Raw genomic sequence first — 20351 nt, forward strand, 5'->3', positions numbered from 1 at the left:
ATGTATTGCGCTTACTGAGAGTGAGCACATTTTGGTTTTGCAAGATTTGAAAATGTTGAGCATTGCTTACCATCATGCTAACAGAGTAGGAGAGTGTGGGAAATGCTGGGCACCGTGTCTGTGCGATGTTAAGCGATGAGCAACAGTGGCGGCCAATGCAATGCAATTTCTTTTTTTTTCAATAATTTTTCTTTTTCTTTTAACATTAATAAATGTCACAGATAAAAACCATCTTACAGCATGACTATATATATACATATATATATATATATATATATATATATATATATATATATATATATATATATATATATATATGTATGTTATACATTGAGGTCAATACCACAGGATATAGGTCGTACAACATATATATTTACACTATGTACATAGATGCTTTCACTGTTAATTCAACAGTTATGCAGACAGTATATACATTCATAATATCTAAATTATTCTTTAATATCTGAACTTATATGTGTTCTTCGGTTTCATTAGAGTGTATTTCTAAGTTGCTTTGTGATGAATTATTCTAATATGATATTAAAGGTTTGTTCCCAAATTTCTCTGGATTTCATGTTTTTGTTTCTTTTATCTGTTACTATTTTATGAGCTAAAAGTTGTTGTATAGCTACTTGTTTAAAACCCTCCCAAGAGATATTTATCGTATCTAGCCATTTAAAAGCTATATACAGTTTCATTAGTAGGAAGATTGTTAAAAGTGTATTTGCTTGTTTTCTTGGTATGTTGGGTGGGAGAATGTGTAATAGAGTGAATTCCCAAGTTAATGTTGATGTTTGATAACCCATTTTTTTTTTGTAATGGTACCTTGAGAGAGTTCCAGAGTTTATAGACACATTTACAGCTCCAAAATACATGGATTAAGTCAGCTATCTGGTCCTTACAGTGAGGGCAGAAAGGTGATTTTGATGTATCAAATTTGTGTAGGATTTCAGGTGTAAAATATGCATTGCTATTGATCATGAGCTGAGTGTATTCTAACTTTTTGAGGGGTATAATCTTCATTGTTAGATTGATTGCCTGGCTTACTTGCTGATCATCTATGGATGGTTTAATTTTTCTCTGGTAGTTAGAGAAGAGGAGGTCTTTCAGGTATTTGATTTCATTTATCATTTTATATGAATTAGTAATAGTTTTCTTTGTTGTGATAATAGTTTTCCAAAACCTGCTACACGTTTCTATGTCACTATTGGTCATAGTAGCATTTTGGAGGTAACTGGAACACCATTCCTTGATTTGTCTTAGGATTAGTATGTGTGATTTAGGGAGGGTTAAGTTGATTGTCATTTCTTGTATTGAGCAGTTAAGGTAAGGATAAATATCTTGGATTGTTTTATCTTTCAGTCTGGGAAAAGGGACTAAGTCCAGCATCTTATTGCTTATTTTTAAATTTGGGTTTTTATGAAGGGGTTGTAGTATTGTCATGGCTTGTCCAAGGTTCAAGAATTGAAAGAGTTTTTGTGCTAAGTTGATAGAATGTTTTAAGGGTTTATATTTTTTTTGCTTCAGGAATTGAAGTGCTTTGGGATTGAAACCTAGAGCTTTAATATATCTATAATAGATTGTCACCTAAAGAGGAGACCAATTTTCCATTGACGGGTTATGTTCAGCTATTCTTAATATTCTGTTAGTGTTAATGATCGAGTAGTACATTTTAAAATCTGGTAAATTTAGGAGATTCTGGGGATTTTTTTGGGGTTCCCATATAAATTTTGCTAGGAAGGTATGAATTTGTTTGAAGAATTTATTATGTATTATTGTCTATGATGTCATGAATATATACATTAGTCTAGGTAAAATGTTCATTTTGATTATTGATACTTTGGCCAAGAATGATAGTTTTAGGTTGTTCCATCTTTTACAGTTTTGCATTATGTTTTGCCATTTAAGGTTTACGTTGTGTTGGTAGAAGTCTTTGCTATTCTGGAAAAAGATGATTCACAGGTATTTAGTTTCTTCTTTTATTTTTATTGTGTTTAACAATGGTATTAGTGATATGAGTTTGGTGTTTTTATGGGGAAATATTAGTTTTATTGAGGTTTAGTTTGTAGTTAGACATAGTCGAGAAATTTTCAATTGCAGCTATTATTTTGTTTATATCTGAATTTGGTGTAGTGCAGTATATGTTCAGATCATCCGCAAATGCAGTGAGGTATATTTTGAAGTTGTGTGTTGATGGAGGATTGTGGTATGTGTTTTGTTTAATGTATAGAAAGAGTGGTTCTAGGTATAGGTTAAACAGGAAGGGTAATATTGGGCATCCTTGTCTTGTTCCATTTTTTATTAGAATCCTATTTGACCAAGTTTTATTTATATATAGAGATGTCTATGGGTTGCCCTAGACAGTTTGGATGATCTGAATGAAGTTATTGGGTATATTAAAGTAGGGTAGTGTTTGGAATAAGAATTCTAGGTTAACCCTATCAAATGCCCTGTGGGCATCCACTACCATTATGTAGATGTTGATATTGTATCGGTTACCATAGGATATTAGTGCATCTAATGTTAATATATTGTCACTAGTCTGGTTATGTGGTGTAAAACTTAATTGTTCTGGGCAGATGATTTTCTCTCTCAGATTTTTCATTCTGTTTGAAAGTATAGAGGTAAATATTTTAGAATCTATATTTTAAGAGGGAGATGGGTCTGTAGCTCTCTGGGTTTTTTGGGGTCTGTGTGTTCTTTTAATATAAAGATGGTTTTAGAGGCATTAAAGTGGATATCATTTATTTTATAGTTTATTATGTAATTCAGTGTATAGTAAAGTAGTTTGGCTATCAAGGGGGAAAATGCTTTGTAAAATTCTGATGGGAGTCCATCCGGACCCGGAGCCTTATGTGCTTTTAAGTGTTTCATTGTTGTAATGATTTCACTGATGGACATCGGTTCAGTTAGTTTTTTTTTGTTGCTCTAAATTTAGTTTAGGGAATTTCATTTTTTGAAAGAAAAGAGTTCTATCTTCCTTTGAGGTTTGTGAACAATGCAATTTCTAGATTATTAGGTATACAAGCACTTGTGTAAATATGCTAGTGAAATGTACCATGTATATGTTACTCATACACTTACAGCTATTATCAGAAGAAGGCTGAGAAAACAGTTGTGTATGCTGCACTTCATTCCTATAATCTCACAACAGTGAACCAAATGTGCATACCCCCGACTAGAACTCCGGACCATATGCACTCTACACCTACACTTAACACCTGCTGTCATGGGATTAGTGAGATGATATCTGCTATCTTAGTAGTTATTGCAAAGTTCTCTCTGTTAATCGTAGCGCAGCACCACTTATCATGTTGGAGCAATGTACAATATTCTTAAATGAATGCATCCGGTTTATATGCATGGCTGTCTACAACATGGGTGGTCCACTCCTCCAGTTCGTATGCTGCTACACTTCATGCAAACATCTCGCAAATACCGGCATAGATATATATATATATATATATATATATATATATATATATATATATATATATATATATATATATATATATATAAATATATATATATATATATATATATATATATATATATATATATATATTTATATATATATATATATATATATATGAAGAAGAAGAAGAAATTAAACACAGAAGGAAGACATTTCACAGTTTTGCAGAATGTTTAGATATTTACATCATATTTTTGGCCTGTTCATAGGTTCATAGGTTCATACTAGGCTATCTGCCCTAGGGCATTTATAAGCCTAGCCAGAGTGTGTGTGGCTTTCGCCACCCCTTGCAGTGAGAATACTGTGCCCATTTAGGGTTTAGTTTACTGAGCCTCGGTCTAGTAGTGACACAGAGATGACCCCCGGGGTAAACCTATGATCTCCCATCCACTCTTCAAGATTTCTCTTGAAGAGAGTCAGTGAGGGGCTCTGCCTAACATGGACTGGGATTTTGTTCCAGAGTCTAGGGAGCCTCTGGGTTAAGAATCTGTCCCTCCAGCACATCCTATTTGTTTCTGTGTTGTGGTTCAAAGCTCTCGCTCTCGTGGCTCTGGTGGATTTGGATTTTCTGAGGTGGAGCATGTCCATTAATTCCGGATTGGACATGGCCCTGTACATCAGGCATAGATCGCCTCTGAGTAGGTGGTATGAGACTGAACAGAGCTGGAGTTTCTTCAGCTGGGCAGCATATGACATATGTTTGAGACCCTTGATCCTCTTGGTGAGGTACTTTTGGGGTCTTTCTAACTGCTGCAGATGTCGGGTAAGGTACATCCCAAATGGGGAATTGTACTCCATTATGGGCCTGATAAGGGAGAAGTATATGGGCACAATGACCTCTCTAGATCTAGATGTGAATCCTTTCATGATAAGGTGGGAAATATAGAAGGTCTTCCTAACCACTTTGGCAATGTGAGTGTCAAATGAGAGGTTACTGTCAACTTGGGTCCCTAGGTCCCTGATTACTTCTTCTGTACTTAATGGATTACCACCTATGTGGTAATTTGTGGGTACTTTGTTTTTCCCAAAGGGTATCACTATACATTTTTTGGCGTTCAGTTTAAGGCCATGGCTCTGGCACCAGTTGTCCATTTCTATGAGGCCTTTCTGAAGGATGCTTGTGTCCGCTGGAGTATCAATTATGGCACCCAGTTTGCAGTCATCTGGGAACTTTGTCAGCTACAATCCTCCTATGTTAGCTTGCACCTCAGAAAAATAAATGCCGAACAAGAGGGGTCCCAGGACCGAGCCCTGTGGGACACCGCTTGTGACTGGCTTAGAGTCTGACATGGCTCCAGCAATTCTGACCTTGTGGCTTCTGTCCTTGAGACAGTTTGCAACCCATCTTATGACATATGGATTTATATTTACGCTGGTGAGCTTGTCTATGATGCCCGAGTGGGGTATTGTGTCGAAGGCTTTTGCAAGGTTAAGGTAGGCTGTGTGAACCGCCTTACCCTCATCAATGGCCTTAGTGACTGTCTCAAAAAAGTCGACCAGATTCAAAAGGCAGGATCTGCCCTTGACAAAGCCAAATTGGGTAGGATCCAGTGTCTGTAGGTCCCCAATGTCTTTGTTTATAAGTTCTATAATGATCCTCTCCATAGCTTTGCAGACCAGGCTCGTCAAGCTTATGGGGCAGTAATTTCCAGGGTCCATAGAAACACCTCCTTTGTGGAGTGAGACCACTGTTGCTGTACGCCATTCTTTGGGTACGTATCCTGTAGTAAGGCTAAGATTAAACAGCAGCCTTATGTGCGGGTTTAGTTCCTCTTGGAGTTCATGTAGCATGCAACCCGGGACACCGTCTGGTCCAATTGATGCAGTGTTTTTAGCTTTGGAGAGGGCGGCTCTCACCTGGGCATCTGAGATGTCAGGGAGGCTACACTCTGCTGGGATAGATATTTGTCCTTTTTTGGGGGGGGGGATTTGCACTGAACCCATCTGCCAGTATGTTGGCAATGTCTGTGGGTTCAGTGCATTTTTTCTCATTTTGGACTAACTCTGAGCATATCTGGGAGTTTCCACCCAGGTATCTAACATAACTAAAGAAGGCCTTGTGATTTTCTTTAGTGTCTTTTGCGATTTTTTCTCTCAAAGTTGGCCTTGGATGATTTTATGAGTGATCATAGTTTTTTGCTAGTACTGGTCAGAGATGCCTTCCCTTTTAGGGATTTTGCTCTGTCATGTAGTAGCTTCCTCCTCCTGTTGTAAAGCTTATTAATGGCTGGGGTCCACCAGACAGGACGCCTGCCTTTGGGGGAATGGGTCTTGGTTTTATTTGGGATTGCATGATCCATGCATTCTTGAAGGTGTCTGTAGAAAGCGTTTATAAAGGATTCAGCGGTATGGGCTGTGGTTTCCACTGGCCCAGGGGCTTTGAAGGATACCACTTCAGTCTTAAGAAGTGTGAAGTCAGCTTTTGAGAAATTCTTCACTGTGGTCTTCTGTGCTGGGGGTGGGGCGGGATGTGGATTTCCAGTGAGATTAATTTGTGGTCTGATCTTACCAATGAGGGGTATACTCCCGGTGTGGAGCATTGTCTCCCCATGTTTGTGATGATCAGGTCTAATATATTATCTCCTCTTGTGGGAGTGGTGACTAGTTGTTCCATCACATTTGAGTTTATGAATTCTAGGAACCTTTGGGCTAGGGTGTTGAGGCTTGAGTAATGCTCCCATTCTATGTTTGGGTGGTTGAAGTCCCCCAATATGATGGTATTTGGAGAGACATTCATACTCTCCGGTGTCTTCAGGAAGGCTGAGTGGGGTTCCTGAGTTTGAGAGGGTGGTCTGTAGCATGCTACAAACTGTAGGGCAGTTTTGCCTATGGTTAGTTGCACATGGATGGTCTCCGATGCTTCATGCGTTGCCACTAACCTGGAGGTGTGGGTATCTGATGAATATGGATACTTCCCCTCCTTTTGTGGTTCGGTCCAAGTTTTGGGGCCGAAAAGCATGATATGAGGTATAACCTGGTAGTGCTGGGGTGCTCTCGGGAGCCTTGAACCAGGTTTCAGTCACTGCATAGACATCAATGTTCTCCATACTGAGGAGGGCTTTGAGAGCGTGCATCTTGAGGTTTAGACTTCTGGCACTGAGCAGCATTACCCTTAGTTTTTTTTTTCACTTGTGTTTTCTAGGGAGGTGGGTTTGTCTTTTGAGCCTTGCCTAAAAAAGGCACTATGGGGGTGGCAAGAGCCTTGGCGAATATCCGGAAGCCCAGGGGTGACAGGTGCAAGCCATCCCTTGAGAAGCAGTGTGGCTTGTCAAGCATGTCATCCCAAGCAGACAGACATTGGATCCCCTTTGAATGAAACCAGTAATTAAGCCAATTGTTAAAGCTGATCATTTTGTCTTTGTACTGTGGCATCATTCTTGGTGAGGGTAAGATGCTGCTCAGGGTCAGGGTCATACCGGCCTTAGCTACATAATCAGAGAGCTCCTCTATGTCTCTTTTCATGTAGTCCAGGGAGGTACGTCTCTGGTCATTCACACCGGCATGGACAATGACCAAGTCCTATTTGTACTTGCTTTGGAGTGAACTGAGTGCTTGTGTTATGTGGCGGATTCTAGCACCCGACAGGCAGCTTACTGTAAGTTTTTACTTGTTCAGTCTGGTGAGCAGGATGTCATTGTGTCTGACTATGGAGTCACCTATTACAAGTGTATCAGGCATGTTGTTTGGCCTTAAGGGCTGTGACTGTTTGGCACACTGACTTTGTGAACTATGTGTTGCATGTGTTATGTGTTGAGGTAGTGGTTGCTTGGTTGCCTGCTTTGGAGGCCTCTGTTGTTTTGGTAGATTTTTATTTAGAGCCTCTGAGTATGTTTTGTGTGTTTATGTGTTTGGTTTGAAGTTGTGATAGGTCTATGTGAGACTGGGTTTGTGGTGTGTGTGATTACCTTCTCCTCCTGACTGGTTTTGCCAGTACTGAGTCGAGAGAGCTCAGCCTCTAGTTTGGCTATATAGTTCCATCTCTCACATATATTTGTATTTGTTGGGAGGAGGAGAGGGTTGTCTGTGTACTTGAGGCAGTTGTAACATTGTCTTAAGATTCCCAGATTCACCAGCTGAACTAGAGAGGATGCCAGTAATTGGTGCTTCGACATGCTAGAATAGTGTAAAGGATTGCTGTGTAACTGAGTCAGAAAGAACCTATAGGGAAATGGGTACTCAATGGTATTTTAGGTGGATGTAGTGCTTTCTTTTTGTTTAAGAATGCTTTACCTGTGTAAAATGCTTTTTGGAGCAAGTGCTGGGCTTTTCAGATAGAGAATAGACTGTTTAGATTGAAAGTAGAGTAGTTCCAAGGGAAAAACTGAAGAGTAGACTTAGCAGAGCCAGAAATAGTTTAAACTTGATTAACTGGCACTGCCCAATGCTACGCTATGCGCAACTTCATGCAAAATCGTGCTAAAGCGGGCTTTATAGCAGGGGGTTAGAAAGAGCAAGGAAATGGCCCAAAACGGCCAAAAAATTACAAGTTGCTGGGCTGGAACCACTCCTTTAGGGACAGATAGGCTGTTCAGTGCTCCCCACTCCCACTGGTGAACAAAGAAACTTTCCTCCTATCCAAAAAAGGATATGGAACAACACAGGAACTATGACACAGCCCAGAGATCAGCAGAATCTGAAGACTGGACTATTCTAGTTCAGTAAAAGTGGGAAAACAAGGATTTTTTTTTTGTTTTTTTTGTTTTTTTTTCATAAACAGATATAAAATAGATACAGTAACAAACAGTGAATGCTTTAAAATGGCTAGCGCACTTGAGTGTGTAGCCTACCAGTTAATTTAAGCAAAATAAAACAACTTTTAAAGTGCAAAACAGTTCAGAAGCAAACAGAAATACAGTAGATCAACTTGCAGAGCTAGATAAGTAATAAAATTTTGCTTTTTAGGTGAAATACAGCAGTCGAAAATAGAAAGCCAGAAAAATACTTATAAATCAATGGAAAGTCACTCTTCCACTCTCTGCTGCTTGTAGAACTCTGCAGGACACCACGAGGAGCTGGGCTGAGTCGTATACAAGCGCAAAAGCACGCTAAATCGGGCTTTATAGCAGGGGGTTAGAAAGAACTAGGAAATGGCCCAAAACGGCCAATAAACTACAAGTTGCTGGGCTGGAACCACTCCTTTAGGGACAGATAGGCTGCTCAGTGCTCCTCACTCCCACTGGTGAACAAAGCAGCTTTCCTCCTATCCAAATAAGGATATGGAACAACACAGGAACTATGACACAGCCCAGAGATCAGCAGAATCTGAAGACTGGACTATTCTAGTTCAGTAAAGGCGGGAAAACAAGGATTTGGTTTTTTTTTGTTTTTTTTTTCACAAACAGATATAAAATAGATACAGTAACAAACAGTGAATGCTTTAAAATGGCTAGCACACTTGAGTGTGTAGCCTACCAGTTAATTTAAGCAAAAAAAACAACTTTTAAAGTGCAAAACAGTTCAGAAGCAAACAGAAATACAGTAGATCAACTTGCAGAGCTAGATAAGTAATAAAATGTTGCTTTTTAGGTGAAATACAGCAGTCGAAAATAGAAAGCCAGAAAAATACTTATAATTCAATGGAAAGTCACTCTTCCACTTTCTGATGCTTGTAGAACTCTGCAGGACACCACGAAGAGCTGTGCTGAGTTGTATACAAGCGGAAAAGCTTGCTAAAGCAGGCTTTATAGCAGGGGGTTAGAAAGAGCAAGGAAATGGCCCAAAACGGCCAATAAACTACAAGTTGCTGGGCTAGAACCACTCCTTTAGGGACAGATAGGCTGCTCAGTGCTCCCCACTCCCACCGGTGAACAAAGAAGCTTTCCTCCTATCCAAATAAGGCTATGGAACAATACAGGAACTATGACACAGCCCAGAGATCAGCAGAATCTGAAGACTGGACTATTCTAGTTCAGTAAAGGCGGGGAAACAAGGATTTTTTTTTTTCACAAACAGATATAAAATAGATACAGTAACAAACAGTAAATGCCTTAAAACGGCTAGCACACTTGAATATGTAGCCTACCAGTTAATTTAAGCAAAAAAACAACTTTTAAAGTGCAAAACAGTTCAGATGCAAACAGAAATACAGTAAATCAACTTGCAGAGCTAGATAAGTAATACAATTTCACTTTTTAGGCGAAATACAGCAGTCAAAAATAGAAAGCCAGAAAAATATCCTTATAAAATTTGTGGTTTATTGTGAAATCACTGAAAATTGCAGTCAGTAAATATAACAACATAATATTTGCAGTCAATATATGACATACATATCTGTTCAGTACTTTATATCCTTCAGAAAATGTATGCTTGCCCTTTGTCCCACCATTAGTTTAGTGTTTGACCACATTACTGGCATTAAAAGGTTGTGTGGAATGATCCACATTCAGTATACAGGTCTCGCAGACAGCAACCCTGGGGCGAGCCATGAAACCTTGCTTATGAGTACCACACATCATTAATATTCCTAGCAAGAAGTTGTGTGATACCACACAATGAGCAGTATCACTTATGTAAATGCACTCCATGTAGGCACTGGAAGGGACCTGCACAGAGTTTATTGAAACCAGGAGGATATCAATAATGTCTTTTAATATGCATGTTTATTCTTGCTTATTGCAGATTTGTACATTTTTATGAAGAAATAAACACTCTTACCTGAGTTTCATTGCTTAATTGAAGGTTTCCATAGGAACACTGTCGATTACCTGGATCCTGTGATTCAAGACAGCATTGGCAGGACACACCTACAGATACACACAAATATCTAGCTTTTAATTTTATTAACTTATTAATATTATCATTTTGCATTTAACTAGGTTGTACTTAGGGACACAGAAAATAAAAACAGTCTAGAATACAAGTGTCCTTGCTAATGCATTATGACATATTTAAAGGGGTTGTATGTTTAGATACAAATTACAACAGAGTAACAGTAAATGTATTGAGAGGTGTAGTTAGCTACCCAATGTGTGCAGCATGTAGTATCTTATTACTCCAAAAATATACTATGTAAAGATATATTTACACACAGATGATGTTTTAACCAGAAGTGCTCCAAAATGTCTTAGATATCTACAATCCTAGACTAGATAACACATTTATTATAATTCTGCCATATTTTTAGCACACTTCCATTTATTTACTGGTTGACAAATTGAGTGATATGATTATGCAACCTGTACCCATTTCAACCACTGAGCATGACAGAATGGCATAGACAAATGTTTAATAAAAAAATGCACTGCATAGTTAAACATGGCAAAAATTTTGAAAACATTAATGCACAGTTGTGAAGCAAAATATATAAGATATTAAAAAGCTGAAATATATTCTAGTATGATGTATTTACAAAATTTTGCAAGACTTCATTTGCAATAAAGAAATATCTTTAAAAAAAATATCTGTCACACTGTCTTGAGAGAAAAATGCAAAGGTCAAAGAGACTAAAGAAATTTACATTACTATAAACAAATCAGAAAACAATTGTATTTCAGTGAGCAACAAATCAGTCTTCTAGAGGAAACATGCAAAAATCAGTCAAAATAATCAGGCGTAAAAGTACATTTTTATAGAAGGTTGTTACAGAGCAATGATAACATAATGAAGGATAAATCAGAGTAGGCCAGACTCAAGGGTGAACATAAGGAAGAAAGGCTGTATGTTCATACTCTTCTTTGTAAAACAATAAAGCAAATATTAGATGTACATGACAAAAAGAAAAAAAAAACTTCCGAAATGATTTATCACATGTTGATGTCATTTATTTAGGGAGGGTACTAAAAGGGAATGACTATTAGAGTCCATTTGTTTACTTACAAAAGCTGATTTGTGACAATAGGGAGCCCACAGGATCTATAGACTGTTTAGTCTTCAGGACAGTATCTAGTTTTGTTCCCAAGAATCTAAGATCGTTGACATTTCAAAAATGTTTATTCTGTGGGCCCTATGTGGGAGAGGGCATGCAACTAGACCATAGTTTGGATTGTGGCCTAAATAAAGTTATGTAACACAATCATCGTTGTTCTCTAAGATGTACAGAGTTTTTGTAAACTCTAACCATATGATTGTGTGTGGGGTGGGGTATTACCTGACCAATAAAAATTTATAGTAGCTGTTCTACTTTATACTTAATGGGCACTCCCCCAACTCACTTTAGGGTGCTGCAGTGGTGCTTCCTGTTGTGTTGGCTGTTGTGGCCATGCAAAATAACATATTATACAATGCCTACCCTAAAAACGTGCACACTGATTGGCCAGCCCAACCAGCGCCTAACGCGGTCGGTCGAAATCGTCCGGACTTTTGACTTTAATAGTATACTATCTCGCTATGTTAAAAGAGTTTAACATAGCGACACAGTTAAAAAAAGCCGGAGATTGCTTTTTTAAACTCTCCGCTAACATGTTAAACTCTTTAACATAAATTAGCGGATCTTGCGATGCTTTTTGCGCTTTCTCGCTATGTTAAATGAGTTTAACATAGCGAGACACTTTAAAATAAGCAGCGGAGATCTCTGTTGCTTATTTTAAAGCTGTTTATGTAAACCATTTAACATAGCGAGATGTATAGCAACGGAGAACTTGTTCTCCGTTGCTTTACAACTCTGATGTACTGCGTGAGCATCGCGGTACATCAGACACCAGACAGGTGCGGAAGGGCAGCAAAGAGGTATACATTGCCATTTATTTAAGTAATTATTTCTTTTCTAATAGTAGATTATAATAATAATAACTTCTGGGTGTGGGTAATGCTGGTTACCACGGTTGTCTTTGTTTGGTCCGCCCAAACGCCACCAACCGTGGTAAATATTACCCACACCCAGGCGTGGGTTATTGCTATAATAAATCCTGCGTAATAAAATCATGTACATTCTTGGAGGGTGCACTGAACTTATTTGAACACTGGACAGCAAACGTCACTTTAAAGCTTGTTAGTACATTAATGTCTGCAACATTTTACAACTGTGAGTAGCAAAATGGGTCTGTAGGCATTGAAGGAAGGTGGAGATGCCATCACTGATATAGGTTAAAAATTCCCATTTCTGTGTCATATATCCTTTGTTGTGGAAATATTAAAAATAAATGTCAGAGGTTTATAAATATATGTCACATACTTTCACAGAAATAATAGAGAAACCATTTCATTAAATGGACTCCTTAAACCAGTCAAATTATGTAGCAACTTTAACAACAAAGTAACAACTTATCTTCCTGAAATAAAAATGTGATAACATGTTAATGAATCAGTACACATTACAGAGTCTGTGTTCTTCCTGTTTTCAGTCCACATCTGCTGTTCCTTGCCTCCAGTTGATCTTGTCAATGGTCCCAGTACTTGTATTTAATCATTTGTGCACCTCTAAGCTGTGTCTGGATCTGAGTCAGAGGTGAAGTTAGCATGACAGGTGGTTTGTTGTATTATATGTGACTAGTCTTCTTAGGTCAGGTGTTAAAGGTATAAGTATAATCTTGGAAGAAGTCAAGTATATTGGGACTACCAGTTTGAATCCAGTACTGGTATTAATTTAAGAAGCTGCAGGCTAAAAGGAAGGCACTTAATTAATTTGCTTTATTACTGACACCACAAGAGTTTAATATGGCATAATGTGATGTGTCATCAGTTTTTCCTCACATATTAGAAAATATTAGTGGTCTTGGGTTAAATCGTTATTTTTCCTTAATAGTAATACAAAAAGCATTGGAATTAATTAACATTCTGATAACTTTATGATGTTTTTGATAGAACATTCAGAGTTTTGTAATGTGAAGAAGCTTGATCTGGCAGATGAAATACTATGTACACAAATTTAATTTGTAGGAGAAATTAAAACTGTGAGGTATGATAGCAAATGGGTAGAGTGGAGGTTCAGGAACGGTTTCTGGATGTCGGATGATAGAAGGTAGGGATGTTGAGTAGGCCAAAGGAAGGTGTATGTGGGAGTGATGGCTCTGGGATCGCATGAGTATTAAGGATGACATGAGAGAGAGTAGAGGAACTGTGTAAGAAAAGTGTTGGGAGTCAAGAGAAAGGAGTAGTAAGTGATGACAGGAAAGGGAAGCACTGGATATGGTAAACGGTGTACATGATTTAGTCTGGAGTAAATGAGAATAGGAAAGGGAAGCACTGGATGAGGTGGGAAGTGCACAGGATTTAGTCTGTGGTAAATGAGGATAGGAAAGGGAAGCACTGGATACAGTAGGCAGTGCACAGGATTTAGTCTGTAGTAAATGAGGATAGGAAAGGGAAGTACTGGATACAGTAGGCAGTGCACAGGATTTAGTCTGTAGTAAATGGGGATAGGAAAGGGAAGCACTGGATACGGTAGGTAGTGCGCAGGATTTAGTCTGTAGTAAATGAGGATAGGAAAGGGAAGCACTGGATACGGTAGGCAGTGTGCAGGATTTAGTCTGTGTAAATGAGGATATGAAAGGGAAGCAATGGATACAGCTGACAGTGCACAGGATATAATTTGTAGTAAATGTGGATAGGAAAGGGAATCACTGGATATGGTAGACAGTGCACAGCATTTAGTCTGTAGTAAATGAGGATATCAAAGTAAGGCCTGGATATGGTAGACAGTGCACAGGATTTAGTCTGTAGTAAATGAGGATAGGAAAGGGAAACACTGGATATGGTAGACAGTGCACAGCATTTAGTCTGTAGTAAATAAGGATAGGAAAGGGAAGCACTGGGTATGGTAGGCAGTGCACAGGATTTAGTCTGGCAGTTGCTGCACAAGATTAAGGTTATGAGCTGATAACAAGCTGCTTCCTGTGGTACAAGACTTCAATCTTTATTCTCTATTTGCCTGCTGTGTAATCTCTAGCAAGTCATTTTACCAGACAATGCTTTGGGACAATTGGAAAACTGGGCTATGTTTCTGTATTATCTCCTGGATAGCAAGCCTAGTAACTATCTTCTTAAAATTTCAGAATGGCTGTGAAGAGATAATGGGGTGAGGTAGATGGTTAGAATGGGGTGGAAGTACATTTAAAGAATGTTACAGTGTCTGTATAGTTTGCTAATGCTGCATGGTTAAAAGTTTCTTTTTGGACTGTTTTTGTTTAATAAAACACTTATCTTTGTGATATTAATGGAAACCTAAGGAATCACAATGTACAAACTTAATGTATCCACAATCAGTTTGTTTTGGTGTCATTTTTTCCTCTCCTTTCCCCTTTGTTGTGCTACCAGAATTTTGTATATGTAAGTTTGGTGAGGTGGAGAAGTGCAACCCCTATAAATACCCATAACAGAATTTTTCTGAAAGGGAAAAAATATACTTTGAAACTCATCGATACAATGACTTATCACTTTAATGAGCTGAGACTTGATGGCTCATTAGGATTCCAGTATGAACATATATTACACTTGCATATGTTTGTGTTTACTTCATCATTAGTGGTTTCTTTTCTAATACTGCTTTAAAATGAAGAACTTCATTAAGTTGAGGGGAATTTAGATAAAGCAAACAAAACTTACTGGAAAAAAAATCCCTGTTTTTTAGCAGAAAAATAAAATCTCTACCCTTTTGTTTTGTTTATATGCATTCTAATATTTAAAGTATTTCTAAAAATTTGAGCAAATAATTGAATGTCTGCACTGGGAGTTGTTTTTATTTTTGGTCTTTATTATATTGTATAATTAAGCTTATAAATATGACTAGTGAGTTTCCAAATGGTATTTCCTATTTAAAATATATATATAGTGATCCCTCAATTGGAAAATTAATATCAATAAATAAGAACAAAAATATTATAGTCTTTGTGTATATCATATCACATCAATATTGAATTTACATGTTATTTGTACTTCATCAGATGAGATTTTTGAATATAACTGCTGTTACGTTTTAAGAAAAAAATCAACAGATATGCAGAGTAGCTATAGAGGTTGCTATTACCACAAATTATGAAGATTAATAATGGCTCATTGGGAGGAAATATTTGTATATAAAACTAACTTTAGGCATTTGATTAAAGTGTAGTATCACTTTCTTGACAGTATGCTTATTGTGTGGTAAGGAGACGAGCTTATACTTGTTGAATTCTTAAAATATTCAAATAATACTATGGATTTTCTGAAGTATAAATTAAGATTTTAATAAAACACCATTCTTTGATCTTGCGAGTTACAAGAATACAGAAAATGGAAAACTTAATATCAGAATACATACAAAGGAGAATAGTATTGATTCATGTGTCTGCAATAGCAGGTTATACCCTGTTTATGTTAAAATGAATAATGCAAGGGACAGATTGTCAGATCCTCCAGGCTGATTACAAGTGATTGCGAGATTCTCAAAGAATTTTTCTCTCTTATTGATAAGTCATGGCTAGTAGTTTCCCTAAGGGCTTGATACAAGACTTTCTAAGCAATGGAACTGCATTCAGAGTGAATATATATCAATACAGTACTATTCTTACATGTGGTCCATTCTGACAAAATATATATGATAGGTAAAGGTGCTGAAAGAACAAAATGGGTGTTTATAATATACAATTTTGATTTTGTAGTTATTGCAGACACTGCACAAAAAATTGGAGGACTCCGATGGCCAACAAGGAAATCTAGGAGGCTGTTGGTTCACATTCCATCATTTTTAATAAGGCAAACCACAATTTCAAAAGCATTTTGGAAAATTAGACTTTTTACATGTATAGCCATTACTTACACTAATAATAAAAATATGTCATTTATTGTGGTATGCACAAGTTCATCAGCTATGTAAATAATTTTTGCTTTTACATTTTTTGATCCAGAGAGAAACAATAGGTCCATCAGGGACATTTCACATACAATGCTACTAATGCAGTGTGTATTGCTGAATGTCAGGTGTGCCTGGTCTTTCAAATGATAAAGACTACCCTCAAGCCTGGCAATCAGATTTATAAGCATATTGATATAATACATACCAAAAACAAGAGTAGCATCCTACCTAGACACTCAATTGTTCATAGTACAATTAACAATATTATTTTGTATATTAGAATGTATGAAGACAGACTCAAAGGATAAGATTTAAATTTGCTGCTAGCCATTAGGAGAATTTCTGTGGCATGTGTTCACAGATGTCTATATGTTCTCAGAGATTAATAAAGTCCTTATTTTTAAAGCAGTATTGAAAAGCAGACCACCAAAGTATTAGATGTGTATATATCTATTTAATTTTTTCACGTGTAGCATGTGTTCTTACCACAGTTTTACTAGAAGTTCAAAATCATATAATGTATTTTTTTTCCACAATAGGCAGTGTTTCTTCACTGATTGTATTTCTTTCCACAAGTGACATGAACTGATTTTTAAGCCCTGAATATTAATAGTATTTATTTATTTTGTTATACACAAACACAGAAACATATTTGTCTTGCATATATCATCATTATGCCTTTTACTTCTTTATTTTGTATTTATTAATTTATTTTTATTTATTTTTGCCACAAATTAGTATACTACTGTGTGGCAATGTGACACTGTATCTCTGCACCCTTCCTGTTCAGTTTTGTATCTCCATTGGCTACTTTTAAATCCTTGGACTACAGGACAACCAATCTGCCCAATCCCAGGTTAGTTTCAAGTAGAGCTGGAAAATGAGGAAGAAATGGACATTGTTACAATATTACACTTTAAGTGATGTACTTACAACAGATGTTATGAGCAACATATCCCTGCTTCTGCAATGATATGGTTCTCTGTGCCTCAGAAGACATGCAAACTGGCTTAGTGTACACACAGCCATCTGTAAAACTGAAGCTTTTATCATAAATAAATAAATAACCTTGCTCAGCATAATTAGCAAACAAACAAACAAAAAAAAAGAAATAACTAAGCAGAAAAGTAGAGAAACATGTATAAAGCTGTAGTCATATGTACACCTGTAGCAACCATAATAATACTAGCGATACTAATAATAACCGTAATAATAATAATAATAATAACAACAATGGTCTGGCTATAATGACTTTGGATTAGGACATGACCTCTTAGTCCTTCCTTCCTTCCTTACTTCAAATCAGTAACCATAGAAATGGTAACCTTGATTAATTTATTGTAATACTTTCACTAGTTTTTTTTTTACTTTTTAAACTCTGATGAAGTCTTTTCTAAGATGAAGCACTTAGGGGTGAAATTAAATTATTAAAAGACCTTTAATAATTTTTCCCCAGCTGTTTTCTACTGTTTACATGTATGTTTTTGTGTTATTTCACTCTTTCCTTACTTGTTTGACAGTTAAGTGAACTAGACCACCAGTGGCCCCTTTTCTATCATAAACTAGTTATATGGGAAATTATATAACAATGATGCATATAGTAAGATAAAAACACACAGCATAACAATAAATGCATGTCAGCTAGGAAAACCACAGAATGTAAATAACGCCCAATAAGCAAAATGTAATCTACAGCAGATGTTGAGCTAAAAATGCAGTGCTGAAGGTCATGCAAGTTTGAAGTCAAAACAGGATGGGTACTGTAGAATAATAATTAAAACGAAGAAGAGACAAAACATAAAAATTGTCTTACTATACAACCAGCAGTTCATAGGAGAAACTTCATACAAACATTTAAATCAAATTAGATTCCCTTGTAGGCTAATGACTAATATTTGGTTGTAACCTGTTTGGTTGTGCAACATAGCAGCTCATATTAGAATATCTTGTCATTTCTAGAACTCTGTGTTTTTTGTGTGCAATTTTCCTTAGTCATTTTTACTTGTTTAACCTTTATTTATTCAAAAATATTTATTGGTATTAACCAGCAGAAAGTCTTACTTGTTACACTATGATTTCCTCCACCATTGTATTAATGTTTTCCTTTTCTTCACAGGTCTTCCTGAGCTTGAAATAATTTACCTGCTTGGAATGATACTTGTCTATAACATATCTACTGAGAATGTTTCCTTTGCAGCAGAAATATGATATATGGCTGAATTTATGTGCTCATACTCTCAGTCATTGTTTCTAATTTGAATTTACAATCCAGTCCTGCTTCGTAAGATTGGATCTAATAACAAACCAGTAAATAATATCAACAGATTTATCTGTATAGTATAGGTGTAGAATTACAAAATCAAATGCCATTGTCAGAAGGACAAGAACTATTCCACAACTACAGCAATATTAACTTACCACTGCAAGCCAAGGAATCCATATCAGTGAAGTCATCTGCTGTCAACAGAGGCCTATATCCTTCATGGCACTTACAGTTGTAGCTTCCAATTGTATTGTTGCAGTTGGAGTGATTACCGCAGATAGTGTTATCTTCTAAGCACTCATTTATATCTGCATTTTACAGAACAAAATAGCATTGTTATTCAGTAGTAAAACAATGCAAAAGTATATATTTGCAGTATATGAAAACTGAACAGGTATATCAATTTTCAACATTCAAAGTATGAATCAGTCACTGGTGTGTGTGTGTGTGTGTGTGTGTGTGTGTGTGTGTGTGTGTGTGTGTGTGTGTGTGTGTGTGTGTGTGTGTGTGTGTGTGTGTGTGTGTGTGTGTGTGTGTGTGTGTGTGTGTGTGTCTGTGTGTCTGTGTACATATAAATGCCTCTGTATCACATCAGCAAACATTTATTTTATATAATCCCTAATCATAAAACCCTAATTGTTGAAATCCCTAAACGACCTAAACATCAAAGTATTCATCAAAATATTTTAGCTGGCCAACACAGCGAAAGGTAAACTTTTTTTATGCTTTTGCATGGAGGATGCACCCCCTGCACTCCACAGTCCCTGCAAATTAAATATACCAACTCTGAGATTGCAGTGCAGGGAGGTAATGGGTAAATCACTGCTAGTTGGCATGTCAATCACAGAATGTTTTTTTCAGGATGGTAACTAAAACAATTCAATGAATTCCAATTTGATATTTAGATTTGTTTGCTGAATAGGGACTTCGACAATTAGGGTTTGACAATTAGGTATTCAATAGAATAAAAGTTTGATGATGTGATATACACAATATATATATATATATATATATATATATATATATATATATATATATAAATATGTATATATATATATATATATATATATATATATATATATATATATATATATATCTACACTTCTAAATATTGAAATGTCACAATATTGACACTCTAAATACCGAGTATGGAATGCCAAAATTTCAAAATACTGTAAGCTTAAAATGCTGACACTCAAAAATTCTGAAAGTTTAGAATGCTGAGTGTTATAAGACTGACATTTAAAGTGCCGATCTGTGGAATATGATTACAATGTAGGACATATTTATTCAGTGTTTGCAAATGAGGCATGTCTCTTTAAATTTGTATAAGAAGTATGTGAACAAACATGGTGGATGCTTCATACTCTTCCAGCAGTAGTGGAAGTTTGTACAGTATAAGAAAAGAAAAAGGTATTTGCCCTTTTCCCCACTGGAGTGGTCCCAGAGTTGGTATATTTAGTTGGGGGTGCAGCCCCCACATCAGGGGTTATGGGGATGCAACCCCCCACTTAGGTGGGTTTTAAATAGTCCAGTTCATAGAAGGAAGGTAAGTTAGTAGTTATTTAATTTTTGCTAAGAGTTGCTCATTGTTTTAGTAAGTATACTGTGTTGTATTTCTATAGTACTGCTTTGATGTAGGGAGTTGTACATTATGTTTGCACATTTGGATTCAGAATTTTGAGCTTCAGTATTTTACAGTTTCTGTATTTTGACATTATGGCATTCTGGTCTCTGTATATAGAGTTTTAGTATTATTGCAATTCAGTATTTAGAAGTAGATCCATATACATACATATATGTGTGTGTGTGTGTGTGTGTGTGTGTGTGTGTGTGTGTGTGTGTGTGTGTGTGTGTGTGTGTGTGTGTGTGTCTGTGTGTGTGTGTGTGTGTGTGTGTATGTGAAT

At 36.6% G+C, this 20351-nt stretch overlaps 1 protein-coding gene across 1 annotated transcript in view; it reads right to left on the reverse strand.

Annotated features, from left to right (window-relative positions):
* Positions 1 to 20351, reverse strand: part of LOC122810703 (adhesion G protein-coupled receptor E1-like) — a 122443-nt gene that overhangs the window by 81825 nt on the left and 20267 nt on the right. Inside the window, exons 3-4 of the mRNA XM_044082268.1 lie at positions 18600 to 18752; positions 10130 to 10218 (exon numbers count right to left, since the gene is read on the reverse strand). Of these exons, the coding sequence (XP_043938203.1) occupies positions 10130 to 10218; positions 18600 to 18752 (242 nt within the window). The remainder of the gene's footprint in view (positions 1 to 10129; positions 10219 to 18599; positions 18753 to 20351) is intronic.

The sequence above is a fragment of the Protopterus annectens genome, chromosome 9.part0 (genome assembly GCF_019279795.1).
Source record: "Protopterus annectens isolate FY-2018-M chromosome 9.part0, PAN1.0, whole genome shotgun sequence".
Classification (NCBI taxonomy): Eukaryota; Metazoa; Chordata; order Ceratodontiformes; family Protopteridae; genus Protopterus; species Protopterus annectens.